Source organism: Pantherophis guttatus, chromosome 15 (assembly GCF_059756535.1).
Source record: "Pantherophis guttatus breed Tessera chromosome 15, ASM5975653v1, whole genome shotgun sequence".
Lineage (NCBI taxonomy): Eukaryota > Metazoa > Chordata > Lepidosauria > Squamata > Colubridae > Pantherophis > Pantherophis guttatus.
The window spans coordinates 2,914,075-2,935,000 of record NC_142077.1 but is presented as its reverse complement, the minus strand read 5'-3'; the positions used below and the strand labels follow the sequence as shown (position 1 = coordinate 2,935,000).

The window sequence follows — 20,926 nt, the reverse complement described above, 5'->3', positions numbered from 1 at the left end:
TGTTGTTTGCCCTGGCTGTTAAGCGAACCGCTAGAGTTGTTTAAGTTGTCGTTCAGGGAATTCAGGCGTCCCCATTGACTTTGCTCATCGGAAAGTGGCAAAAGTGGGGTGGGGGGGGGAATGTCACGTGATACCCCTCCGGGACACTGCAACAGTCATAAGTACATGCCAGTTTCCAAGCGTCCGAACGTGGATCGCATGTTGTTCAGCGGATGACTGACGTCGTTAATTGAATCGCGGGGTCGTTGAGCCAATCCGGCTTCCTGCGTTGAATTTGCTTGTCGGCAGGCGGCTGGGAAAGTCGCAAATAGCGACCGTGTGACTTCAGGACCCTTTGTCGTAAATATTGAACATTGAAAAAAATATTTTTCAATAAATATTGAAGTTAAAATATTGATTTTAACTTCAAACAGTCCCTAAATGAAGGGTTGTAAGTCGAGGACTAGCTGTATTCTAAAAAGGGGAGAGACAGGTTTTTGGAATACAGGAAGTCCTCAAGCGACAGCCGTAACGGAGCCCGAAAATTCTGTCGCTAAGTGAGACGGTTGTTAAGCGGATTTCACCTCGTTTTATGACCTTTGTCGCCACCGCCATTCAGTCACACGCCTCTAAATTTTGGTCGTAAGTGTGAAAAACTAAGTGCGGTTTTTTTTCAGGGCCGTTGTAACTTTGACTGCTTTCTAAATGAACTGTCGTAAGTGGCTCGGTGGCTAAGACACTGAGCTTGTCGATCGGAAAGGTCGGCAGTTCGGCGGTTCGAATCCCTAGTGCCGGGGGCTGGATTAGATGATCTCCAAGATCCCTTCCAACTCTGTTCCTGTAAATCCGTTCTTCCGATGCCTGAAAAATAGGCTTTTCTCTTGCTCCGTCCTGCACTGAGACGATCCAGAACCCATCACTCCAAAAAAAAATAATCTTTTATTTATTTTTACAGGCACCGAAAATCACGACGTAAAATTTGAAGCCTGCCCTCCGGGGACATTTTCATTGAAAGAAATGTCATTTTCTTGCATCAAATGGACCAAGTAAGAATCTTTCGGCTACTTCACCTTGTTTGAAACTGCTGCCCTCTAAAAAATATCCTTCTCTTTCTTCTCTTTCCCAATAATTCCTATTTCCTTCCGATTAATCGAAGCATGTCGTGGCCCTACATCAGCGGTGAAATCCAAATTATTTTTAACTACCAGCTCTGCAACCGTCATAAGTACAAGTCAGTTTCCAAGCATTCTGAATTTTGATCACCAGACGGCGGGGACGGTCATAAACCTGAAAAACCGATCCTAACTTAGGATCGTAACTTCAAACTGTCACTGAACGAACAGAACTACCTGTGTGAATAAATAAATTAATTTTTTTTTCTAAATTCCTGAATTGGGAGACACACCTGTGTAACAGAAGGAAATTGACGATGAATTTGGGACGCTTTCTTTATCTCCCCATCCATTCAACACCTATTGCAAAGAGGTTTGGCAGGATAGTTACGGGAGTCCCGGAAACGGCGTGAAAATTGAAATTCTAGAAGCTTCCCTTTGTGTAGCTTTCTGCTTTCTTCGCTTCTCACGCGGAAAAAACAAGGTTTTTTTCCCAAGCTTTTAATGCTTGAAAAACTTTTTAACGCTACGTGGAATAAAATATATCCAGAGGCAGGAGGTAAAATGTTTGGGCTTGTCAGAAAGATGCTGATATATCTCCGCGCTTGGCCATTTGCTCGCAGGCGTTTCCGTTATCGCCAGTGTGAGAAAGTTGTGGGGTTTGTTTGTGGCTGGTTTGGAGACTATGAGGAGCCGGCTAGTCCCACGGCAGGATTAGAACTCGGGATCGCCTGGTGTTTCATCCAGCGTCTCTCTCGACTCTACGACAGACTGTCCCTCTCGCTGACGAACGAACGCTAATGAGCATTTTCAGCTTTCTTCTTCTCTCTCTCGCGCACTTCCTTTTTCCTGTCTTCCTTCCTTCCCTTTCTCCTTCCTTTCTCCATATTTCCTTCCTTCCCTCCTCCCTCCCTTTTTCCTTTCCTTCCCTTCCCTTCCCTTTCCTTTCCTTTCCTTTCCTTTCCTTTCCTTTCCTTTCCTTTCCTTTCCTTTCCTTTCCTTTCCTTTCCTTTCCTTCCCTTCCCTTCCCTTCCCTTTCCTTTCCTTTCCTTTCCTTTCCTTTCCTTTCCTTTCCTTTCCTTTCTCTTTCCTTTCCTTTCCTTTGCAGGGAACAACTTCGTTCACTCTCCTTCGCGTCCTGATCTTAGTTCTCTTATCAGCTTCCTGCAAATTGCTTCTGGGCTTTCTGCCAACCATAGTAAGCTTACGATTATTTATTCTTTAGATCCTTGTAGGCTGTTAAGAAAGTTAATTAACAGCCTTTATTTGAAAAAGACTGATTTAATTTAGTAAACGAAGGTTTGTACAGACTTTGTGTGTGCTGCGTTATTTGGGGTCCGTAGCTTCCTTCTTTTTCTCTTTCCTTCAATATTTCTTTTTTTCTTTCCCTAGCTCTTCCCTTTCCTTCCCTCTTCCTCCTTTCCTTTCCTTTCTTCCCTTCCCTTCCCTCCCCTCCCCTCTTCCTTTCCTTTCTTTCTTGTTTCTTTCCTTCTTTCCTTTCCTTCCTTTCCCTTCCTTTCCTTTCCTCTCCCTTCCCTTCTTTCCCTTCCTTTCCTTTCCTCTCCCTTCCCTTTTCTCTTTTCTTCAATGTTTTTTTCTTTCCCTAGCCCTTCCCATCCCTCTTCTTCCTTTCCTTTCCCTTCCTTCCCTTTCCTTCCCATCCTTTCCCTTCCTTCTTCTTCCTTTCCTTTCCTTTCCTTTCCTTTCCTTCCCTTCTTCTGTCTTCCATTCCTTCCCTTCCCTTCCCTTCCTTCTTCCTTTCCTTTTCTTTCTTTTCTTTTCCTTTCTCTCTCTTTTCTCTTTCCTTCAATTTCTTTTTTTCCTTTCCCTAGCCCTTCCCTTCCCTCTTCCTCCTTCCCTTCGCTCTTCCTCCTTTCCTTTCCCTTCCTTCCCTTTCCTTTCCATCCTTTCCCTTCCTTCTTCTTCCTTTCCTTTCCTTCCCTTCCCTTCCTTTCCTTTCCTTTCCTTTCCTTCCCTTCTTCTGTCTTCCATTCCTTCCCTTCCTTCTTCCTTTCCTTTCCTTCCTTTTCTTTTCCTTTCCTTTCTCTCTCTTTTCTCTTTCCTTCAATTTCTTTTTTTCCTTTCCCTAGCCCTTCCCTTCCCTCTTCCTCCTTCCCTTCCCTTTCCTTCCCCCCTTCTTTTTCTCTTTCCTTCAGTGTTTCTTTCCTTCTTTCTTTCCACAGCTGCAGTGAGAAAGGCCTGATCAAAACCTACGAAGGCAACGCAACTTCGGATGTGGTGTGCGGGCCCCGACCTTCAAGGAACCTTGACCTAATCTTATCTCTCGTCTTCGCCGGTTTGTTGGTCCTGCTGGTCCTGACTTTAACCCTCATAATTTGGAAAAAGGGAATATGCCCACCGAAAGGTAGGCGGGCGAGAACAGACATGGCAGCTATAATAATCACATCCATGAAAAACAGAAGAACTATCAACAATTGATCGTTTTTTTTTATTATTATTATTATTCCTATTTCAAAGCAAGCCGTAGGGCGGGGGAATAAATTAGTTTTGCTTCCAGGTAGTCCTCGACTTACGACCAAAGCTGAGTCCAACATTTCCGCGGTTCAAGTGTGGCGTTGGTTCAAAGTGAACCCCTGCGGTTGATAAGTTAGGGACACCGTCGTTAAGCAAATCCGGCTTTCCCCGTTGACCTCGCTCATCCAAAGCTCTGCAAAAGGAGATCACGTAACTCCGAGACACTCCAACTGTCATAAGTACATGCCAGTTTCCAAGATCGCATGAGCAGGGGTCGTAAGCGCGAAAAACTTAGTCTTCAATCCGTTTTTCCCCCCCCCAGGGCCGTTGTAACTTTGGACCGGTCACTAAATGAACTGTCGTAAGTCGAGGACTACCTGTATGTAAATCCTTGGGATAGAGCGACGGTTGTAAGTTTGAACCGGTCGCTGAGCGTCTGAATCCGGATCACACGATCGTGGGGGCTGCCACGAAGGTGTGAAAAATAGCCCCAAGTCACTAAGTTGCTAAGTGAAGTGTCTTAAGTCAAGGACTGCCTATATCCACATCTGCCTATTGCAGGACCTCGGAAAGGACTCCAGAGGTGGATAAAAATGCCAAATCTGCTCTAAACATCTGGCTGGCTCTGTCACCAATCACAGGAATAACAATATATAAGTCTGACAAATTATTAGATCCTCCAGAAAATAAAAAGCTAATAACTGTCCCTCTGCTGTAAATTCTGTATTTTCCCCCCATCCAGCATTAAAAAAAGTTTCACTGTTTAGGGAGATAAAAGGCGGAAGGATTGAGAGAGATGGGATGTTTTGCTAGTTTATCACTTTTAATGTTTAGTAAAAACAGAATTCATATTTCTAAAAAAAATATATATCTTTGTTTTTTGTTTGCAGCCATCGGGAAAAAAAAGGTAAGTGGGATTTTTTTTTTTTTTAATAAAAAAAAGTCTTCGCATAACTTGCTTCCATTGCTCATCGCGAGAAATTAAATTCTCACGCTCCAAGAATGCGGGTGTAAGATTTAAAAATAAAGATCGGCCATTCTCACACACAGACACACAGAATGGCAGGGAAGGTGACACACAAAAGAATTCAGGGGAAAAATTGAAAAAAAAACTAAAAATAAAACGTGAGACCCCCCCCTCCTTTGCCCCCCTCCCCCATCCGATGGTACGATCCGTATAATAAAAATAATAAATGGTACAATCCATGGATGGAAGCGGTTGGGTTTTTTCCCCCATCTCTTTTAAGAAGCTGGATTTGTACCGTCCGTACGGGGACGGTTTCATTCAGTTTTCCCCCCCGCGCCCTGCGGAGGGTTGGGCTAGATGACCTCTGGGGAACCCCTCCACCACTACCCCCGGTTCCAGAGTGCTGTGATTCTTTAGGTCTCCTCCTGACCCAAAAAAACCTTAATGAAGTTTCTTCCCTACCCCCCCCCCACCTAATTCTCATTGATAAACGCGTGTGAATTCTGAATTAATACAATTTTTTTTTTTTTTACAAAATAATTCTCCCCCCCCGTTTTCAGGCAGAGGAACCGTATTACAAGGAGCCGGAGAAGGAATGTATGGTGACTGTAACCCCCGTTCAGGAAACCAGCCCAAATCTTGGACAGCCGGCTTACGCAAATTGTTGAGAGATTGCGACAAGCTGCACAACGCTACCGAGGCGAGCCACAATTTGTGCATTTATGGTGGGAACACGGCTCCGTGGAAGCTGACTAATGGGATCCCTTGGACGCTCTCCGTTGGGATCTGTTTGAAAGGATCCTCTTCCAGATTCATGGATCAAGATGAAACACGTGCGGATTTAAAGAGGGGACAATCCCTCTTCCCAAGGAAGAACACTACAAAAAAAAAAACCAACCACACACAATTCCACAATTTTTCTGGGTCTCTCTGGCGAGCATCGGAGTTCTCGCAGCGTCCGTGAGAAAGTAGGGAGGGCTGGACTAGAAGACCTCCGAGGTCCCTTCCAGCACTAGGACTCCACGCTTCTAAAATGAAAAGAGCCCATCTGACTTCAGGCACTCCTCGACTTAATGACCAAAGCCCAAAGTATTTCTGTTGCTAAGCGAGACGTTTGCTTCAGTGAGTTTTGCACCGTTCCTGGACACCGTGGTGAAGTTGGAATCGCTGAAGTGCTTAGTTAAGACGGTCGTTAAGTGAATCTGACTTCCCCCCGTGGACTTTAATGGCCAGTAGACCACAAAGAGAGATTGCCTTGAGCCGGCGACGCTAAATGAGTTCAGTGGCCAAGCGTCTGAATTGCGATCGCGCAACCGTCATAAATACGAGCCAGTTGCCAAGCTGACTCGATTTTGATCCGTTTTGAATGCCGCAACGGTTGTAAAAAGTGCCGACAATGGTCATAAGTCAGTGCCGTTGTAATTTTGGTCACTAAATGAGCTGTTGTAACTCCAGGACGCATTTTATTGTGAGTTTGGAACCGAAAACAAATGTCAAAGGCTTTTGAAATAATCCGAACACGGTCGCTCTCTCCCAAGGACTTCATTGTTATATAGGGTTGAAAAAAGGACCCCAAAAAAAGAGAATATTTTTGGATCCCTAGTGTGTGCCAGGCCTTTTGAATCAGGTGAGGTTGTGTAGTGTTGACACAAATTGTTTGTAAATCTAAGAGACCACAACGCAGGATGGAATCCCCTTCGCGAATTCGTCCTTTTCGACGGCGTTTTGTATTGTCGGATGGCTCCGGTCGCTCTGTGGTCCCGCTTCCGTGGAGGGCAGTGTCCCCCCAAAGAGGACAGATGGTCCTTGACTTATGGCCTGTCCTTTTAACAGCCAAAAAAAAAAAAAGCCTTGTGTGTGGGGAAAAAATGGCCTAAGGAAGTGGTAGATAGATCCATCCGTGGACGTATTACGAGAGGGACAGTCGTGACGCGAGACATTCTCCATCATAGGTCATCAGTCAGAATTTCTCTGGTGGCGCTGCTATGAGCCGGGATGGGTGGGTTGGGCAAGATGACCTCTGAAGGACCCTTGAATTCTAGGATGTGTTCATTCCATGCACCGTTATGCAAAAGTCCATCCAGAAGAGATTCGTTTGGGGAGGTCAAACGAAAAACATCGACATTCCATTGAGTGGTTTCTTTACAACAATGTGTATGTGCGTGTCTGTGTGTGTGTGGGGGGTTTTGCTATAAGGGGGGCTTCAAAAATTTTAGCAAGGGGTTCTCTGCCCGGTTGCTGAGTGGGCGTGGCCACAGTGGGCGTGGCCTAGTCATCCTCCTGCACCCACGGCGGGGTGTGGTGTGTTTTTGCCCTCCCCAGGCTCTGGAGGCTTTTCTCGAGCCTCCGGAAGAGCGAAAACAGCCTCCCCAGGCTCCGGAGGCGCTCTAGAGGCCTAAAACGGCCCCGTTTCCGGCCTTCCTGAAGTTCCAGTACGCTCTTTTGCCCTCCCCGAGCCTCCGCTCGCGCTCTGCACTTACCTGTATCCAAAATGGGCCGCGTGAGGACTCCTGGGAGGGGCAGGGCCAGCCAGGAGTGGGATTTGGGGGCTGCACAGAATCTTAGCTAGAGGTTCTCCCGAATCCCAGTGAACTCCCAGCAGCCTACTGGGTGTATAGCACAATTCTAAAACGGCCGCAATATTTCTCCAAAAATTGCAATGTGAATAATAATTTCAGGTGAGGAGGATTTTAAAACACTATGCGATGTTTCTCAACATTGGTCACTTGAGGTGAGGTAGACTTCGACTCCCAGAATTCCCCAGCCAGTTGTGCTGTGCTGGCCGGGGAATTCTGGGAGTTGAAGTCCACGCCCCTTTCAAAGAGGCAAAGTTGAGAAACGCCGAACGCCGAAAGATCATTGCTGATTTAAAAATAGCATTTCTTATACTTATTCCGATCCTTTTCTTGTTGGGAATTTGTTTAATGTTTTTAAATATTTAATTTTTTTTTAACCTCAATCCTCATAAGGGAGTTAGTTGCTGTGGGAGACATTGGAGGAAGAATGAATATTATGTATATTTGCCTTTGGGTTCCTTTATGGGGTTATTCAAGACGACATAAAAACTAACGAATAAATAAATAAGCGAATGAATGAATGACTTTAAAAGAGGGGATTCCGGATCCTCCTTGAACGAGAATTTCAAGTCTTGGCACGATAAATGTACTCGGGACACCGGAATGAAGTATCCGTGCTTTTCCCTTCCTATAATTGTTCCTTGGCTTAATTAGTACATCTAGTCCTTGACTTATGATCACAGTTGAACCCCAAAATGTCTGTTGTTAAGTGAGACAGTTGCTAAGTAAGTTTTGCCTACAGGTGGTATTCAGCTGGTTCGGTCCGGTTCGCCAGAAACGGCTCCAATTCGTGCTATTTAGACACATTTTTTTCGAGGCCGGGCACACGCAGAAGGCGTGCAAGTAAATCAAATTAAAAAAAAAAAAAGTGAGCAAAGCACATGCGTGGAAGGGAGGCACATGCGTGGAAAGCGTGTGTGCACGTGAAGCCAGCGTGCACACGGGGGGGGGGAGGGGTGAACCGGTGGTAAAGGTAAGTGAAATCCAACCTTGATTTTGTTCCATTTTACCACCTTTCTTTCCACCGTTGTTAAGTGAATCACTACAGTTGATAAATGAGTAACTTGGTCATTAAGTGAATCAGGCTTCCCCCTCCTTGACTTTACTTGTCAGAAGGTCATAAAAGGGGAATCACGTGACTCCGGGGGGACACTGCCACCATCATAAATACGAGTCAGTTGCCGAGCGTTTTGAATTTTGATCACGTGGCCACAGGGGGGAATGTTGCGACGGCCATAAGTGTGAAGAACAGTCCTAAGGCAGGTTTTTTTCAGCGCCGTTGTAATTTCAAAACATCACTAAACAAACTCTTGTAAGTTGTGATATGAATAGAAAAAAAAGGGGGGTGGATGGAAGGTGTGTCGACATTCGTTTCATGATTTTGGTGAAGTCCCTGGACTCTGTGCGGGCGTCCGATTCCCACGCATGAAAAAAAAAAATATTTCCAAACTTTGGAAAAAGTTTCTAAATTTTTTCTGGCCTTTTGATAGAGAATCCCTAGGCCAGGATTCTCCCATGTTGGAGGAAAAAACTGAAGAAAGCTTTAATTGTTCCGTTCAACCCAATTGATCAATAAACCAAATTTTTACTCCGAATGGCAGTGTCGCCGCCTTAACTTGGTTAATATCTCCCTCTTCAGTTTTCCCGGGCAGAATGAACTGAATTTCTTGGCCAGTAGAAAGAAAGGAGTAAAGGCCAAGAAGAAGGATGCAATTAAGCTACTAAACCGACAAGAAGAAGTAGGTTATTGAATTTTGCAACCAGACGCCTGCCGTTTAATTCGGCCTTTTAATTTTTGAAGCTCGGGGTCGTTCTGGTCAACCAGGAGGCCGAATTTTGCAGTAGTCCAGGCTTCTTCGTAACGTCCAGCTGCCAAATAAGTCCGGGCGGTCTGTAGAAACGCTTTGGACACCTCCTCCCTCCTGTGGTCAGCAAGGATGTGGCTAAGGGCCAAGGATTTTTCAAGCTGTAGGGCGTGAATAAATTGCTTTACGGCGGCTGCCTCGCCTTCCGACGATAAAAGCAGGAAGGCCCAGGAGCAGACATCACCGACTTGAGTTTTCAAGCTGTTGGTGCCGTGTTTTTGGACCACTTTCTGGATGTCTGTCAGAGCCCTTTGGTAATCTTCCAGCTGAGTCCAGCAAGCAACACGCTGGCGGAGGTATTGTGGGTTATTGTGGCTTGCCAAGACGGCCAAGGTGAGGTATTTCATGGCTCCTCGAGGGCATTGGTCTTTCGTCATTGCCTTCGCTTCTCTGGCGGCCACCTAGGGATGGAGAAGACGGTGGTTACCCCACTTCTGCCTTGGTTCAACTCTCCATCACCTATCTGGGTGACTTAGCATGATGTCACATCCTGTTCTGGCCTAGGCTTCCTGAGACAGTAGAAAGCACACGATTAGTCCCCAAAACCCTCATTTTCTTTCGACGGCTGTGAATTATTGCTCATTCCCAGCCCGTAATGAGTCACAAATAGTTCGTAAAGAGTCCGACAGAAGTCTGCCACAGTCCTTCGGGATAAGGCTAATAAGCACCCACCTTTATCTCCCTTGACATGCTGCCAAAGACCTAATCGCCAATTAGCTTTGCAAGGCCACATGGAGGACAGAGTCAAAAACGGAGCTTCAGAATTTAAACCGAACAGAATGAAAAAAGTTGCTTCCTGCAAAGGCTCACGTGCCTTTGCTCCTCCTTTTTGTCTTACGGGAGGGGCCAATCATCTCCAAGCCTTACTCCCGAGTCGCCCCTTTTGTCTTAACTGTTCTTGCTTTCTGGCAGCTCTGCGCATGCCTGCACTGGGAACAGGCTCCCCCTGTTCCTCTGCCTCGCTGATGTCAGACTCTGGAGGCTCCGGAGTCTGCACATAACTCCCAGATGGCCCTGGCCCCCTCTCTGCCTCCGACGCAGAGCCCTCGTCCGAGCCTTTTCCATACTCCAGAACCGGCCCATGTTCCTCCCCAGCCTCCTCACTGTCCGACTCTGCTGAAACCCACCTCTGAGTGTTATGTAAGCGGGTGGCGGACTTACCTGAGCAAGGTTTAGCCGCTGGCTGCCATCTAAAAACCCCATCAGGTGCTCCAAATCTTTGTATTCCTTTCCTGCTAAAGTAGCCAAAACGTGGACTCCATTCAAATTGCCCAACGCCGCTTGAAGAATTCCAAGCCGAGAGTTGACGGCGTCACTGGGTTCCCTTTGTCCGAATGTCCTTTGGAGATACGACAGGGCGGACTTGGGTCTTCCTGTGGGCCGAAACCAAGACAGAAATGACACAACATTTCACAGCTGTATCCATCCTCTTTTCACTTGGGAGTGTTAGCGATGGGAACCCAACATCCTTCCTCTTCAATATAATGGGGGAAAGGGTTCTCCCCACATCCACGTCCCTCAAAAGGGATGTTCAACGAGACCACACCACTTTACACATAGCCGTAGAAAGGTGCGGTGTGTTCTCAAATCTAAGGGCTAGAAATAGCTACAACGGTGTGGAGGGAAGGTTGGACTACAGCTAAGACACCCATGTTTAACCTTTCAGCAGTAGATGCCTAGAGGAGAAATGTAACGACCTGAGGCCCAGCACGGAGATAACACAAACAGCTGGCAGTTCAAACTGCCCCTTTATTGCTCCAAATTTCCCCAAATGCTCCCACGTTTCTGGCAAGCCCCAGAGCAGAGTGATAACAAACCCCCACACAAACCTCAAGCAGCTTCTGGCTGCAATTAGTCCAGCCCAGCGTCTGTCTGCACCAAGGCTGCACGGCAATAAATCCCAAATGTCTTTGGCAAAATAAGGGCCAATCGAGGAGTTCAGGGAGCAAAAGATCCAGGTAATTAATCCAGGAAAGGAATGCAAGGACTCTTGGCAAGTTCAAACATTGGCACACAACACTTCGGGAACTCAGCGTTTGTTCCCGACAAATGGCCCTTCCCCACAGCGTACTCCTTAAGTCTCATTCCCCGGGTGTGCCTTGTGAAGATGAGCGGGGCACTGGCCTGATCACGCCTTCTCTGCACTCTCCGAGCCCTTGAATCAGCACGGGGCGGTCCTTGCTCCTCGTCGGTCTCTCGTGTTCATCCTAAAACTACCCCTCCATTCTGCTCACTGATTCGGGGACCTGTTCTACTTGGAGTTATTCCTGATCTCTCCTACCTCTTGCGATTTGGAGGTCAACGCAAAGCATGTGAGCTTCAGAGTCCTGGCTGTCCATTTCCACCAACGATTCTCCCACTTTGGAGAGCTTCTCCAAGGTCTCCGTAGCGAGTGGGTCTTGTCTACCGCCAAGGTCCGTCAACGCATCCCTGCAGTGTTCCAGCAGCCAAGAACGAATCTGGACTTGAGCGTCCGGCTTTAGAGAGACAATTTCGGCCACAGCGGAGGCTGGATCCCCTCGGAGAGCTGAGATCAGATCTTGGATTGACTCCTGAGGGAGTGGAGACCAGAAATTAGGCTAAACGTTGAAGCCCTTCCTGTTTTTTTGGAAGATCTAATGAAGGGCACAGAACAAGACCCCGTTTCTCAAGCTCCAAAGAAAACTTGAAGCCATCGCTCATCAAATTACACGTTGGCAAACATTTGGGCTTCACTGAATATTATCGCAACTGGCTGAGAAGCTGCAATAATTCAGTGTTACCTATGCTTGAACTTCACTTTTTTTCCCCAGAGTGTCCTCTTTTCTCCTCTTTTCTCGTCTCGTCTCCTTCCTTCCTTCCCATTATTCTTTCCTTCCTTCCTCCCTCCCCTTCTCTTTCTCCTTCCTTCCTTCCTTCCTATTATTCTTTCCTTCCTCCCTCCCCTTCTCTTTCTCCCTCCTTTCTTCCTTCCCTCCTTCTTTCCTTCCCTCCTTCCTATTATTCCTTCCTTCCTCCCTCCCCTTCTCTTCCTCCCTCCTTCCTTTCTTCCTTCCCTCCTTCTTTCTTTCCTTCCTTCCTATTATTCTTTCCTTCCTCCCTCCCCTTCGCTTTCTCCTTCATTCATTCTTTCCTCCTTCCCTCCCTTTCCATTATTCTTTCCTTCCTCCCTCCCTTTCTTTCTCCTTCCTTCCCATTATTCTTTCCTTCCACCCTCCCCTTCTCTTTCTCTTCCTTCCTTCCTCCCTCCCCTTCTTTCTCCTTCCTTCCTTCCTTCCTTCCTTCCTTCCTTCCTTCCTTCCTTCCTTCCTTCCTTCCTTCCTTCCTTCCTCTACCATTGCAGTGAATATCTCCTCCTACCCTTCAACTGCCTTGTGACATTCAAAGCCATCAATCGAAACAATTAAAGATGATTTCCACCTTCTTCTGATCCAGGGCCATATGAAGGAATGCTTTCCCACAAAGAGCCCGGGTGTTTCTCGGATCTTCTTTTAAGATGGCCTTGAAATCAAATATGGCTGTTTTCTTCTGGCCCAGGAGGCCGTAACAACGAGCGCGCATCAGAAGAGAATCGACAGCGTTGTTATCTCCTAGGCAAATAAAAATAAAAAATGAATTCACAGTGCTTTTCATTTGTATACTCTGATCTTGAAAAGGACGAGGACAATACGTTTACTACAATTTTTTTTTAAAAAAAACTGGCTCTTCTTAGAGCTGGCAGCCTAAGAGCTGGCAGCTTAAGAGCTTGCAGCCTAAGAGCTGGCAGCCTAAAAACTTGCAGCCTAAGAGCTGCCAACCTCCCCCTTTTTTTTAAATGAATAATTTTATTAAAGGCTACGATTACAACAGTAAAAACTAATACAAAATGGGAAAAAACAAGATAGAAGAATAAGAAAACAGAGTACAAGAATTCTCTGCGATTTCCGCTACCGGTTCAGGTGAACTGGTCCGAACCGGGTGAATCCCACCTCTGCACCCAGCCTACCCCAGAGGGTTGTTGTTGTCAGCTAAACTGAGGAGAGAAACTTTTCTCTTGGACTTCAAGGGGAAAAAGGGGAGAGATATACAACTTCTAAGCCAAGGAAACGTAATTTTGGTACTTCTCACCGGCTGCGATGACGGCCAAGGAGAGGTAGGTGACGGCTTCCTTCAGATAAGCGTCCCCTGGTTTATTTTTCAGGACTGTCACAGCCCTGGTGTGACAGTGGCTTTTCCACAGGGCTCGGTCGTCGTCTTTTAAAACCTTCACAAAGCCCTGGAGGCAGGACAAGTTGCCTGTGTCAATCATCTTCTTCAGAGACTTCATTTGGGGGGGAAAAGAGAAGGAGAATTACAGATGGCGGTTAGCATCCGTGAATATTAAGCGGCCTAACATGTGGCATTTTTGGAGCTAAATTCAAGAGGTACAAGTTGCTACTACCAGATGTGGAGGTCATCAGGATTCAAATCCCGGCGCTACCAGTTCGCTAGCATTGATGACGTCTGGGCGGATGGGTGGAGCCTCCCGCGGCTGCCACTACCAGTTTGCCTGAACTGGGGCGAACCGGGAGCATCCCACCACTCGTGGTCATGCCCAAAAGCTAAAATATACTGGATGAAAATACATACTTGGCAGGGGTGAAATGCTACCGGTTCACACCAGTTTAGGCGAACCGGTAGCGGCGGCAGGTGGTTCAGTGAACTGGTAGCGGCGGCAGCGTGAAGCTCCGCCCACCCGCCTGGACCTCGTTACTTCCTGGTTTTAACCAGGAAGTAACCTCTTTTTAACCCTCTGCGCATGTGAAACCATCTCTAAAACATTTTATATACATTTTCTTTATAAGAAGTTGCCGTTGTTAATCTATAGTGCCTTTCCCATAAATGTTGCCGTTTCTCTAATTCTATGTTATAGCCAAAGTTTTTTTTCTTCCCAGTGTACCATTGCGTCTCTTATTTGTTCATCAAATTTAAAAATGGAGCCAGATTTGTTTGTTGAGCATCGATCAGAGATATAATAATCCACCACGAAGCAGAGGGTTAGAGTAGATGACCTCTAAGTTCCTTCTACCTCTCTCGGTAAAGGGACAGTCAGCTGCGTCCAGGAAGCCTCAAAAGTGTCCAGAATTACTAGGAGTCCAGCGACGTATATGTTTTATTAAAACAAAGTTATAGTTGAGATTTTAATAATGTATATGGCATCAAATTATATTATTATTATTCTTCGAACTGGCCAGTATCTCACCATAAAACCCTATAAAGGCGTTTTGATATTGGCCATTTGAAACACAGGATACTTGAACTAAATCTTCTTTTTTTTAGAAATGTATTTTTATATTATCCCTCTGGAGGAAAGATAAGATATACTGTATACATAAGATATACTGTAAATATATTGTACGTACACCTGTTGTGCACATTATGCAAAGGGTAAATGCTAAGTACTCCAACTCTTCCATTTCAAAGACAGGAGCGCCCTCTGCTGGAGACTGGTCAGTATTTCCTGTGGACTAGCTTGTCCGCAAATAATTTTCCTACTTTCTTCACAGGTGCTTTTCAGCAATAAAGGTCCTTTTTCAGGGCCGTTGTAACTTTGAGTGGTCACTAAACAAACTGTCGTGGACTACCTGTGTAAGGTTATAGTAGCAGAATCCGCTAAGTCTGGATGAGGCTCCTTCTCCCTTTGTGTTTGAGGTCCTTTCTCACGTTACACTTCTGGGCCGGACTCGGGTTTCACTTATCTGACTGGGTCTCTCTCTCTCTCTCTCTCTCTCTCTCTCTCTCTCTCTCTCTCTCTCTCTCCTTCTCTTTCTCCCTCTTTCTCCTTCACTCTCTCTCTCTCTCTCTCCCTCCCTCTTTCTCTCTCTTTCTCTCCCTCCCCCCCTCTCTGTCTCTCTCTGTCTCTCCCTCCCTTTCCTTTCTCCCTCTTTCTCCCTCTCTCTCTTTCCCTTCCTCCCTCTCTCTTTCTCCCTCTTTCTCTCCCTCTCCCTCCCTCCCTCCCTCTTTCTCCCTCCTATCTCCCTCCCTCTTTCTCCCTCTTTCTCTCCCACTCTCCCTCCCTCTCTCTTTCTCCCTCCCACTCTATCTCCCTCTCTCCCTCCCTCCCTCTTTCTCTCTCTTTCTCTCCCTCCCCCTGTCTCTCTCTCTCTCCTTCCCTCCCTTTCTCTTTCTCCCTCTTTCTCCCTCTCTCTCTTTCCCTCCCTCCATCTTTCTCTCTCTTTCTCTCCCTCTCTCTCCCTTCCTCCCTCTCTCTTTCTCCCTCTTTCTCTCCCTCCCTCTCTCTTTTTCCCCCTTTCTCTCCATCCCCCTTTCTCCCTCTTTCTCCCTCCCACTCTCTCTGTCTCTCTCATTACAAATGCAAAATCTTGGAACGGACTTTTCAGTCCAGGTAGTCCTCGAACATACGACCGCAATGGAGCCCAAAATTTATGTTGCTAGGCGAGAGCCATTTCATACGTGAATTTTGCTCCGTTTTTGCAACCTTCCTCCCCACCATTGTTAAAGATTGTTGTTAAGTGGAATCCAGCTTTCCCGTTGGCTTGTCTGAAGGACGCAAAAGGGGATCAAATAACCCCCCCACCCCCCGGGGATGCTACGACCGTCATAAATACGAATCGGTTGCCAAGCGTCTGAATTTTGATCGCATGACCGTGGGGAATGCGGCTACGGTCGTTAAGTGGGAACAAAGGGTCCTAAGTCCCTTTTTTCAGGAACTTCGAACTGTCACTAAATAAACCGTTGTAAGTCGAGGACTACCTGATGGACGTGACCCATCAGCAGCTTGTCTGGGAATTCAACCAGCAGGAGTTTTAGTTCATGAAGCAATTTAAAGATCCCAGGAATTTAGGGCTACGGGGCGTGAGAAGCTTTGATCTCACCTGATTGCAACCGTCCACGTGGCCTCTCTTCAGCTGAAGGAGAGCCAGCCTGGCCAGAACAGGGGATCTCTCGGAGTCCTTCGAGAGAGCCACCCGAAGGATCTGGTGGCTCTCTTCCAGGCGATCCAGTTGGTACAAAGCATCGGCGCACAGCAGCCGCGATGCGGCTTCCGAACCGTCCAGTTCTAAGAGTAGAGAAGCCAGCGGGTGGATCCCAAAGGAATCCCTGAGTAAAGGGGTGGGGGGGGGAGAGGGCAGAGGTGAGGAGAGAGCAGTGTAAATTTCAAGAGATCAGGCTGACAGATTCAGAGGTTTGGACCTGCAGTTTGCAAAAGTCTCTGGGGTAATTCTGTGTTTAAAAATTTTAGCAGGGAGGGAAGGATGGAAGGAGCTAGAGAAGGAAGGAAGGAAGGAAGGAAGGAAGGAAGGAAGGAAGGAAGGAAAAAAAGAGAGAAAAGAAGGTAAAAGGGAGGGTAAGGAAAGAAGGAGGGAGGGAGGGAAGGTTGTGGGGAAGGAAGGAAGGAATCAAGGAAAGTAAGAAAAAGAGAGAAAGAAAGAAAAGATAAAAGGGAGGGAAGGAGGAAGGAAGGAGGGAGTGGAAGGAAGAAAGGAAGGAGAAAGAGAAGGGGAGGGAGAGATGTGGGGAAGGAAGGAATAAGGAAAATAAGAAAAAGAGAGAAAGAAAGAAAAGATAAAAGGGAGGGAGGGACGGAGGGAGGGAGGGAGGAAAGAAGGGAAAGGTAGGAAGGAATCAAGGAAAGTAAGAAAAAGAGAAAGAAAAAGATAAAAGGGAGGGAGGGAGGAAAGAAGGAAGGAGAGAAAGGAAGAAAGACATAAGTTAAGAAGAAAGGAAGAAAAGACAGAAAGAAGAGGGAAAGAAAAAGAAGGGAGGGAAGAAGGGAGGAAGGAAGGAAAAGGAAGGAGAGAAAGGAAGAAAGAGAATATAGGAAGGAAGCAAGGAAAGACAGAAGAGAAAGAAAAAAAGGAAAAAAGGAAGGAGGAAGAAAGGAAGGAAGGAAGGAAGGAAGGAAGGAAGGAAGGAGAAGGAAAAGTAAGTTTCGTGCCTCAAGTAATGCCAACAAAATTGGCCTCCATTTCCCTACTACTTCTCATTCCTTCATGTCAACCAAAGAATTAACTTTGGACTTCTTTTGGCCCCAAAGAGAAGAGACTTTTTATGAAACTTCTCTGAGTCCCATGGGGGGTTCCTGCCTTCCTCTTCAGTTGAGATGAAGGAAAAAAAACCCTGTATTGTATTTCACATATTGCCAACCTACCTTCATCCATCTACAAAGGACGGCCTGCCCAAAAAAGACCTCACCTCCCGTTCATCCTTGCCGGTGTGCCAAGTTTGGGGAGACCAGAGAAGAACGAAAAGATGGAGAACATCAAGACCGTAAAAGCCCAGGAAAGGAGCCCTTGGAGGACCATGTGGTGGTTGTCCACGCTCACTGACTCACCCGTCCTTCTGGAGCCTGTCCAGCCACCCAGATTTCTCCAATCGGTCCTCGGACCTGCAACGGACTATCTCCTTCATCTCCAGCATCTTCTGGACTTGCTCCTGAAGGGTGACCAAGAGGAACCCTCTCTGGTTCCAAGGGACGTAGGCCTTGATCGCAAAGCCGGTTTCCTCGAACCGAAGCCCGCAGGCGGTCAGGTAATCCAAGGCGGTGAGATACGGATGGCCGGCCCAGGCTCGGATCAGACCCCGCCCGCACAGGGCCTTCACGCAGCTGCTCGGATGCGGCGTGAGGTCTTCGAGGATGGCTTGGAAGTCTCGGAGGGCTTCTGGACGACGGTTGGCATGAAGGTGGCAGAAACCCCGTTGGGCAAGAAGAGTGTTTCTGTACGTGGTTTCAGCAGAGGCCAAGAGACGGTCGCAAACTTCCAAGGAGGTTGAAATGTTGCCTTCTAAGAGGTAGCAATCGGCGAGACGGATATTCAGTTCTCGTAGAGACCCCGGGGCGATCTGGACCAGGAAATGGAGTGTACGGACAATGGGAGGAATCAACTCTTGGCCGCCGTTGCTCCGGACTTCGTTCCTCACACGGATGGCATCTTTGTAAGTGGCAAAATCCGCTTCCAGGACTGTCCGGGTGTGCTTCTCGACTCTTTCAACCTCTTCTGGAGAGAAGAGGCCTTCAAAGAAGTTCTTGGCCAGCTTGGGGTGAGCTTCAAAGGCGGCCTTGAGGTCCTTCAGCATCTCCGTTATGTGGCCTCCGATTGCAAAGAAAGCCGCAGCTCGGTGCATTAGAAGACTTGAGGTCTCTTGGCTGCTTGGTGAGCCGTTGGAGGAGAAGGCTTCTAAGCCCCTGCTGGAGAGGGACACGCATTCCTCATACATACGTCGCTCAAAAAGACGCCGGGCCTGAATGGGACAGACCCGGAGGTCCTCGGGAGCTATGGCAACCAGGAAGTCATAGCAAAGATCTTTCCGGATAAATATCTCTTTTTGACAGTTGTCCGGAAGTGAGACACAGTCCAAACAAGCCTGGATGATCTTCTCCAGGTATCTTCTCTGTCTACGGCTCATGAACATCACCGTCTCGTTCCGATTTTCCGCAAAGGCCCGGAGGTATTCGGCGACCCCGTCTTGGAAGTGCGTTCGGGACAACACCAGGGCCAAAGCATGGGTGAGAACTAGCTCCGCGCAAGGGTGGACCTCAAGCAGAGCGTCACACTGACTGGCCACGCTCTCCGCGTGGCCCGCCTTCAGCAAGGCATCCATTTTGAAGAGCGAGGCGGTCACGTTGTGGGGGTCGAAGGCCAGGAGAAAAGCAGCCGCCGTCGCGACGTTGAGCGGTGGCGGGTTCGAAGGATGGTTTCCAAGCTTTGGGATGGGGCTTTCTCCTCGACACCAGCTCTCCAAGATGGCGACCACGTTGGCCTGGGCCTCCTTCTCAAGAGCCGCCATCTTGTTGACGGCCACGGGGGCGCAGAGAAGGAATCCAGCAACATGGAAGGCAGTGGCCAACGGGAGGTCGCCGTTGGCTAGTTGCCGATCCCCTTCCTGGCAGAAATCTCTGGCTTGCCCTTGGGATCTCCAGAGGGTTGAAGGACCTTCGCTCATCATGCCGGCTTGGTCTGCAGCCCTACAAAGAAGCAGAAGGGAGGAAAGTAACTTTCTAGAAAAGTTGAAGGGTGGACATGGTTTTATATCCTTAATTAATTTCTACCCGTTGCTTCTTGTCCTGCCCTCAGGTGCTTTGGAGAATAGCTTGACTCCCTCTTCTTTGGGGCAGCCCCTGAGATATTGGAAGACTGCTCTCATGTCTTAAGAATCAGGCATAATCATAATCATAACAGCAACAATAACAACAACAAATAACCACAGTAATAATAACAACTAAATAATAATGATTATAATAATGATGATGATAACGACAACAAGAAGAAGACGACGAAGAGGAAGAAGAGGTAGAAGAAGAAAAGAAGAAGAGGAGAAGAAAAAGGAGGAGGAGGAGGAGAAGAAGAGGCAGAAGAAGAAAAGAAGAGGAGGAGAAGAAAAAGGAGGAGGAGGAGGAGAAGAGGCAGAAGAAGAAAAGAAGAGGAGGAGAAGAAAAAGGAGGAGGAGGAGGAGAAGAGGCAGAAGAAGTAAAGAAGAAGAGGAGAAGAAAAAGGAGGAGGAGGAGGAGAAGAAGAGGCAAAGAAGAAAAGGAGGAGAAGAAAAAGGAGGAGGAGGAGGAGGAGAAGAAGAGGCAGAAGAAGAAAAGAAGAGGAGGAGAAGAAAAAGGAGGAGGAGGAGAAGAAGAAGAAGAAGAAGAAGAAGAGGAGGAGGAGAAGAAAAAGGAGGAGGAGGAGGAGGAGGAGGAGGAGGAGGAGGAGGAGGAGGAGAAGAAGAAGAAGAAGAAGAAGAAGAAGAAGAAGAAGAAGAAGAAGAAGAAGAAGAAGAAGAAGAAGAAGAAGAAGAAGAAGAAGAAGATTTTAAGAAGGTACTTGGTTGATACCTAGGATGCTGGTAGCAACCCGTATCAACCATCAGTGCCAATCAATATTTTTGATTGAGTTTAAACATAAACTGAGTTTCATGTTTAATGAATAAAAGAGATAATAACAATAACAACAACAACAACAACAATAATACCCTATTTCCCCATAATAAGACATCCTCTGATAATAAGCCCAATCGGGCTTTTGAGCTCATGGCAATAAAGCCAAGCGCTTATTTCAGGGTTCAAAAAAAAAATAAAAAATTACAAGACAGGGTCTTATTTTCGGAGAAACACGGTAATAGTGCCGACATCATTTCAGCTTTTGTAGACAGCCCCGTTTCTCTAACATTCGATTTGTGCATGTGCATTTTGCACCCTTGTCTCTTTCCTAACCCGAGAGCCGATTCTTCCCGTCTGTTCCCCACCCTTCACTTCCTCTCTCGGAGGACAACCCTGAGACTCACACGGTACGTGGCAGACGAGAAGGAGAAGCGCGGATGGAGGTCCTTGCGTGGAGAGAAAAGGAAACTCCTGGCAGTGAATCAGGCCAGATTTCCTTCTGCAGAATCTGGGTCTCTCTGGAGTGAAAAGCTCTGGAGTCTGGGCACGTGCTTTCCAGTTTCCCAGGAGACAGTAAACACCGAATTTCCTTGCTGGAGAAAGCAGGGCATGTCTGGAGTTAGCAATCCCTTCTTATCCTGCTCCTCGTTCCCTACTTAGCCGGCGGCTTGTTAAAACAGCCTGAGACACACGACCCACGAAGAAAACAGGAGGAGGAGGAAAAATAAAGCAAGCACGAGAGAGAGAGAGAGAGAGAGAGAGAGAGAGAGAGAGAAGGACCATCGTTCCAAGATTTGGGATGTTAGTTCCAAGTGGAGTTGTCAGAGCGACTTTTGTGGATCGAGCGGGTGGTAAAAACCTTGAAGGTCTTGAAATGTAATATTGAATATGTGCGATATTAACAGACCAAGAGCCTTGGTAGTACAGGAGTTTAAGGCACCCTGTTATTAAGCTGGTTATTAAGACCAGCTGCCTGCAATTACTGCAGGGTTCGAATCTCGCCAAGGCTCAAGGTTGACTCAGCCTTCCATCCTTTCTAAGGTAGGTAAATTGAGGACCTGGTTTGTGGGGGCAATAAGCTGACTTTGTATAAAATATACAAAAGGATGAAGGCTATTGCTTAGCGC

At 47.1% G+C, this 20,926-nt stretch overlaps 2 protein-coding genes across 4 annotated transcripts in view; one reads left to right on the top strand and one right to left on the bottom strand.

Annotated features, from left to right (window-relative positions):
- TNFRSF14 (TNF receptor superfamily member 14) overlaps window positions 1-7,641 on the top strand; it is an 18,559-nt gene extending 10,918 nt beyond the window's left edge. For 2 of the 3 annotated variants that reach the window (XM_087879360.1, XM_087879361.1), the window contains exons 5-9: window positions 935-1,025; window positions 3,275-3,456; window positions 4,457-4,473; window positions 5,094-7,264; window positions 7,333-7,641. In XM_087879360.1, coding sequence (XP_087735486.1) covers window positions 935-1,025; window positions 3,275-3,456; window positions 4,457-4,473; window positions 5,094-5,201 — 398 coding nt within the window. In that variant the 3' untranslated portion in view covers window positions 5,202-7,264; window positions 7,333-7,641. Of the gene's footprint in view, window positions 1-934; window positions 1,026-3,274; window positions 3,457-4,456; window positions 4,474-5,093 lie in introns of all 3 variants that reach the window. The other variant, XM_087879362.1, reaches the window with a different exon arrangement.
- Window positions 7,642-8,762: 1,121 nt separating this feature from the next.
- TTC34 (tetratricopeptide repeat domain 34) lies at window positions 8,763-20,372 on the bottom strand. Its single transcript, XM_087879359.1, has 8 exons — window positions 20,204-20,372; window positions 17,268-18,899; window positions 15,808-16,033; window positions 13,061-13,253; window positions 12,374-12,543; window positions 11,256-11,526; window positions 10,136-10,347; window positions 8,763-9,375 (listed from the first exon to the last, which is right to left on the bottom strand). The coding sequence occupies exons 2-8, from the start codon at window positions 18,878-18,880 to the stop codon at window positions 8,854-8,856; spliced, it is 3,207 nt and encodes a 1,068-aa protein (XP_087735485.1). The 5' UTR covers window positions 18,881-18,899; window positions 20,204-20,372; the 3' UTR covers window positions 8,763-8,853.
- Between the last annotated feature and the right edge of the window lie 554 nt (window positions 20,373-20,926).